At 34.6% G+C, this 6,926-nt stretch overlaps 1 protein-coding gene across 1 annotated transcript; it reads right to left on the bottom strand.

Annotated features, from left to right (window-relative positions):
• Window positions 1-5,394: 5,394 nt before the first annotated feature.
• Window positions 5,395-6,614, bottom strand: LOC115705480 (wound-induced protein 1). The gene has a single exon (XM_030632819.2). It carries the CDS (start codon window positions 6,152-6,154, stop codon window positions 5,783-5,785), a length of 372 nt encoding a protein of 123 aa, XP_030488679.1. The 5' UTR covers window positions 6,155-6,614; the 3' UTR covers window positions 5,395-5,782.
• Window positions 6,615-6,926: the final 312 nt, after the last annotated feature.

The raw sequence follows: 6,926 nt of genomic DNA, 5'->3' as shown, positions 1-6,926 counted from the left end.
CAACAAAAATTATTCAAAAAAAAAAAAGAAATTAGTATTTCTAAAAATAAAACCAAAAGCTTCATCTATTTCTGCCGCCACCACAACTGACACAACCGAAACCACCGAAGCCAACGCCGACGCTAAGACTAAACAGGTTCTATGTGTTAGGCTCTCTCTCTCTCTCTCTCTCTCTCTCTCTCTCTCTCTCTCTCTCTCTCTCTCTCTCTCTCTCTCTCTCTCTCTCTCTCTCTCTCTCTCTCTCTCTCATTTTTTTCATACTCAAAGATTATTTTAATTTTCGTTTAACTTATCATATTTGAATTATTTATAGTATGGAAGCAGTACCTTTGGATAACATATTGAAAACTTTACAAATATTGGGAACATCCTACGATGAGTTGAAAGAAAGTGTCCGTACAATACGATCTGATATGCATACCCTATCTGAGGAGGGTAAAAGGCGAGATGAGGATCGAAAACAATTTCAATCAAAAAATTTAAAATTTTATCTTGGGAGTTTGGATGAGGGTTCAAATGAGCTAGGTAAGAAGAAGAGCAGAGAATTTAGAGTTAAAAATGAATCTGTTATACTCATTAATGAAAATGTAAAGAAACAAGATCATTTCAATCAACAGTATATTGGTGAGAAGTCAACTACTGAGGCTGTTGAATCGAATTTACCAACACCTTCACCTGCAATTGCTTTTTTTAAAAGTGTCAATGGTAAGACTGTTGGGTTTTATGCCCTAAATAAAACTCATTTCAATATAATCAGATTTACTTATTAATATAGATCAGAAATAACATTTAATGTTGCATGGTTCACATGATTTATTTCATGATTATATGTACATAATGTATAAATTCATCTGAAACCCTTTTCACATACTTGATCCTGTTTATTGTGCTGTCAACACATTGGAAAGTAAACATGACTATGTGAATAAAGTTTCCTAGATTTATAGACACAGGGTTTTACTGATATGATAATCTACAACAGAGTTTACTTGTATTTGGAGAAATGTTATGTTCTTTCCAGAGCATTGGTTAAAGTAAAGCTCAGGTTGGATGCATGGAGTATGCATCGGAAGGGACCGATATTGAACTTTGACTTAGATGTATTAAACTTACCGTAATATCTATTCAAGTCAATATCGCCTAGTTGATCCTAGATCAAATGATCTTAATCCTGTTATGATTAGGCTCAATCTCAAGAGGCTATTCGTGTTCTTTGATTTGTTAGTTAAGCCTACTTTTGGGTCAGGGTGATACGTACATTTTGGGAACACGGTAGTGCAATTGAGTGGGAGCGCTAACATAAACATGGAATCTATAGCTTCTATCTGGCGAATAGTAAGTAAAGGATGATCTCCTTCGAGCTTGACCAAACGAAAATAAATGGTGGAGATCTCATTTCACATAAGCTGAAATATCATTTATACGGGGCTAAGTATTTTAAGGATTAAATACATTGTAGGGTGTAACGGTAATCTAATCCCTTTACAGTGTAGATCATTCATATAGAGGATCATTGATCAAATTAGGATAATAACAATGGATAACTAATGATGTGTCTATATGGTGGAACATATAGAGCATTCTATATACAGAGAGTGCAATTCTAAGTTCTATGCGTGGATTCAACGAAGAATTAATAAGTCAGTGAATTTAGGTTATAAATTCTTGATTTGCTTATTGGAAGCTCGGTTATATAGACCCATGGTCCCCCCACTAGTTGAGATAATATTGCTTGTAAGACTCATATAATTGGTTTTGATTAATCAATGATAATTCTCAAATTAGACTATGTCTATTTGTGAATTTTTCACTAAGTAAGGGCGAAATTGTAAAGAAAGAGTTTTAGGGGCATATTTGTTAATTATGATACTTTGTATGGTTCAATTAATAAATATGATAAATGACAATATTATTTAATAATTATTTATAGTTATTAAATAGTTAGAATTGGCATTTAAATGGTTGAATTTGAAAATTGGCGTTTTTGAGAAAATCAGATGCAGAAAAGATAAAACTGCAAAATTGCAAAAAGTGAGGCCCAAATCCACTAAGCATGGCCGGCCACTTTTGTAGGGAATTTAAACTGATATTTTCATTATTTTAATGCCAAATAATTCAAACCTAACCCTAGTGGAATGCTATAAATAGATAGTGAAGGCTTCAGGAAAATTACACTAAAATTTTCTATTTTTCCTTCAGAGAAAAACCTGAGCCTTCTCTCTCCCTATCTGGCCGACCACTACCTCTCTCTTTCTTTCCTCTTGAATTTCGAAATTCTTAGTGTAAGAGTAGTGCCCACACACAGCAAGTGATACCTCAATTATAGTGAGGAAGATCGTGAAGAAAGACTTTCAGCAAGAAGGAGTTTCAGCACTAAAGAATCAGAGAAAGAGATCCAAGTTCAGATATTGATAATGCTCTGCTACAAAAAGGAATCAAGGGCTAGATATCTGAACGGAAGGAGTCATTATATTCCGCTGCACCCAATGTAAGGTTTCCTAAACTTTATATGTGTTTATTTCATCGTTTTAGAAAGTTCATATTTAGGATGTTAATCAACATACTTGTGAGTAGATCTAAGATCCTAGTAAAATAATTTCCAACAAAGACTTCCACAAGTGTATGGGATACTACATTGAAGAGTGGTTGTGTGCGTGGAAAACAATTAGCCTTTGACGATGCAGTGTTTCAAAAGACCACTCAGTTTGGTCAACTTTTCTTGAACGTGAGATGGGAATTACAGTAAGTGAAGAATTTAATGGTTTAATTAGAAAAATTTGTATATATGTGTATATTAAGTCCTTGTGTTCACAACATCTTTTGTTAATATTTATAATATACTTTATGTAGAAGTCATCAACACGCACGATTAAGCGTTCACTGAAGTCTACTAGTAATGAGAAGTCCGGTGATGTTATTGGAGCAGTTAAGGGAGAAATAAGAAATTATAGAAGATGAGAGAGAGAGAGAGAGAGAGAGAGAGAGAGAGAGAGAGAGAGAGAGAGAGAGAGAGAGAGAGAGAGAGAGAGAGAGAGAGAGAGAGAGAGAGAGAGAGAGAGAGAGAGAGAGAGAGAGAGAGAGAGAGATGGATCAAACCTGTAAGAGGGGTGGCGTTGGTGGGTGAGGTATGATGCTGGAGATGATGATGGCTATAGATTTTAGGGATGATGATAAAAGAAGAAAAATAGAAAAATACCTGACTAAATTGTTTGTTTGTTTGTTTGTTTTTTGTTATACAATACCATTTCATACGTGTATGGTATTGAATTTATTTATTTTTTTTAAAAAAAATAACATTAATATAACTAAATAGCAATTTTTTTTCTAAAAAAAAAAAACTACCAATATATATTATATTTATATGTTACTAACCCATTTTAATTTCATGCACTTTTATTATTTAACCAATTAGAATACAACAAAAATGCTCTCATGGGTGAGAGCAAAAGTGATGCTCTCACCTAAGGAGTACGCTATATTTTTATAACTATAGAACATTTCATTAACCAACATAATCAACGCTGAACGATAGGAGCAACCTCCTCAACGAAAAGGAAACGAGCCAAATTCCGGGATGCAGCCCAAGCAGCAATGCCACGGGAAAAGTGATGTTTTATATAGAATACTTTATAAATAGAGTGTAACGGTTGACCTTCCAATACAACTTGTTTTTAAAATGTAGAGAAATTTTAGTTCAATTTTTTTATTGAATAATTTATGTGGCAAAAATATAATTTAAACTAAACTACTAATTAAAACAAACAACTCGATTATTTCATCGAGCAAGGTTTTATTTTTATTCAATTAAGTAAGTAAGTTACGTACTGATAATATTTTATAAAATAAATATATAAACAAATTTCAAGTTCACTACTTGCTTTCTTTGATTTTCGGGTTTTATTCCTTGACATTCTTGTTCAAGTTGGACCTTAGTATTTGAAAATAATACAATGAGAGACGTGTTCATTCATATCATATTATGTAGTTGCGCACACGGAGGACCCTTATTATTTTTTTTTTAGAGATTTTTACAAAAATATTATATTTTGAATAAATGTTTATAATTTTACTGTTATACGGAATTTTTTTACAAAAATACTATTCTTTTATAAAACAACAGTAAGAAAACAAAACGGAATAATTAAAACAACAAGAAAACTAGAATAACAACAACCGCGAAAACTTAACACGAACACAAAGATAAAATTTACACAATATTTTTTTAAGAACAAAATATAGTATTTTTTAAAAAAATTCCCTATCATAAAAGTAAAATAATTAAAATTTTCAATATGGTGTAAATATTCTTTATTTTCAACATAATCAGAATATTGCGTGTCACAAATTGTGTGACAAAATCTTGTGGATCACTTTAATTGGGACGATTTTTTTTTTCTGAATGAATGGACAAATGAATTGGGACGAATTTCTGGTCCTATTGTTAATTAATATCCCCTTATATAATATTTTTGAAGCTCATATTCCCTATATGATCATTACTGTATATAGTATACACTACTCTTAACATCCATATATTGTTAGGTATACTAAGTTTTCTCGAAAATAAAATTCAAGTTATGTTTATATTCAGAATTTTAATGTCAAAAGTAATTATAAAATAATCACGACCAAATGGTGTGATTATCTTCAGGAAGAAAATTAAGAAGTATAAATTTTTTTCCATAGCCAAAGTTAACTAATGACAAAGTTCAAAACATAATCTTAAAAAGGGGAAAAACGAATACCGGCATGGAATAATAGTTCATAGTTGGACGGTGATTGCAAGGACTTTGTAAAAAAGAAATTAAGAAATATTATTATATAAAGCTTAAGTCATTACAATATACACGTGACAAATCTATTTTCTAATAGTAAAAAAATTTGAAGACTAAACCAAATTGGTGGTGGTTACCCGAAAGAGAATCAGAGGCTAGAGTTCTCTCTTCATTATTGTCGTTTCTCCTTCATTTCATCAATTCTGGCCCATATGTGTGGGCCACATTCAGACATGTTTTGCTAGTATAGCATATCCACCGTCCACGTGGCTTTTATTAAATTTATAATATTTTTCAGTCAAGTTAAAAATGGTTACTTTATCCGAAAAAAGATAAATAAATAAAATGATTAGGAACCGGTCGGGATGCGAACTACTCACCTGACAATATTGCAATCATGCACACACATTGCCATTAAGAGAATAATATGCTAGTATATTCTAACATGATTGTTGTACACCATGGCCATGTTTAGTTGGTTTCTCATAACTTAGCTAAAATTTTCTCATATAGATTTAAGTGTAAGAGATTCACGAAAGTCGCTAGTTAAGAGAAATTAATAGTGTCCTTTTGGTTGAGAGGAAAAAAATGTGTAGTTTTAGATAAAACGACAATAACATTATGAAAACGCATGTTTATTAGAAAAGCAGAACAACACATTACAGAAGCTTCGGGAAACAACCAATAGGAACTCATCACCCCCATGGTTTCCACCCTAAACCAGCACACACTATATAAAAACACGACAATAAAATAAGAAAGTTCACACTCCAAGACAAAACGAAACAAAGTAAAAACGACAAGTCACGAAAGGAAGAAAACCAAAGCCAAACGCTACTGGGACCTACATTTCCCTGACTCTTCTGACTCAACTCTTCTCAATTAAACTCTCAGACCATAAGTTCACAGGCAACCAGGGCCAGCCACGTAAGCACCCGATTTTATTTACTGTAGTATATTACAATAGGATCGGGTGCACTAGATCAGAGAGATTACGTCGGGGTCGCTTAAATCGCCAGGACAAGACCCGGCACCGACTTTCCGACCCGACTGGAGAGGCTACTCTCCCAAACGGAGGGGCAGTGGTACGAAGCAATCTCGGACGTTGATGAGGAAGACGACGAAGCGAATCCTAGCGGCGAGTATTTGCCGTAAGAGGAGGAAGAATCGCCGAGGCGGGTGACGGTAAGGGAAGTGTTGAAGTACTCCCTAACCTGGGTAATTATCCCATCCGTCACGGTCCAAGCGTGAACCCAAGCTATTGACAGATCTGAATCGCAGCCTTCGACAAGGACGGTGGGTCCGAATGAGGCGAAGGATTGGGGCTGGAATTGGAAAACGACGTCGTCTGGTGATGAAACACCGGTGAGCAATCGCATCAAGAACTGGTGTGACGGCGGACCATGGAACCACCAATCTAGATCCGGCGAGAGAAGGCTGTGAACCTTGTCCACGTCTCGGGAGCTCAAGGCTTCATACAGGGCCCGAACCACCCTTTGATTACTAGAACCACTCTCCTCCAGAATTTCCTGAGAGTTAGCCAGTTCTTGCTAAACGAAAGATTCAAAGAGGGAAATGGGTAAGAAAATGAGAAAATGTGTTGATTAAAAGAGAGAGAAAGAGAGTCAGATAATAAACCAGAAGGGAACGGGTAAGGATTAGAGGAAGAGAGGAGGGGTCATTTATAGAAGAGGGTGAGGTGGGAGAGCTTTAATATTCCACATATCGGCTTATTTTTGTCATATATTCTTGAGTGCCACGTGGAATTTTGGGGGGCTTTATTGTGATTTAGGAATTATTGATGGCACTAAAAAGGGAAAATATCATACTTTAGATGAGGTGGAGGGTTTTCATTGATGGGACGAAATGGTTTTAAATAGAATCCAAATAATGATTAATTTTGTTTACGCGCGCATCGCGAGGAGTGAGAGAAGGCACGCGGGTGAATTGAGATGAAGAATGGTCAAAGCGGGTCATTATGAATTTTGACCCCACAAGATGACGTCATTTTGGCTCCACACGATTTTGTGGTTTTTTAACTTTATTATTTTGCTTCTTATTTTACGCTATCTGTTTTTTTTTAGGATTTTTTTTGAAAGGTTACTTTTATGATTAGTAGCGGGCACAGCCCTACATGAAAATAATAGTTTT

Source organism: Cannabis sativa, chromosome 1 (genome assembly GCF_029168945.1).
Source record: "Cannabis sativa cultivar Pink pepper isolate KNU-18-1 chromosome 1, ASM2916894v1, whole genome shotgun sequence".
Classification (NCBI taxonomy): Eukaryota; Viridiplantae; Streptophyta; class Magnoliopsida; order Rosales; family Cannabaceae; genus Cannabis; species Cannabis sativa.
This window is presented reverse-complemented; position numbering and strand designations above follow the sequence as displayed.

Excerpts from the sequence above, each read along its gene's own strand:
- LOC115705480 (XM_030632819.2), bottom strand. The coding sequence starts at position 6,154 with ATGCGATTGCTCACCGGTGTTTCATCACCAGACGACGTCGTTTTCCAA.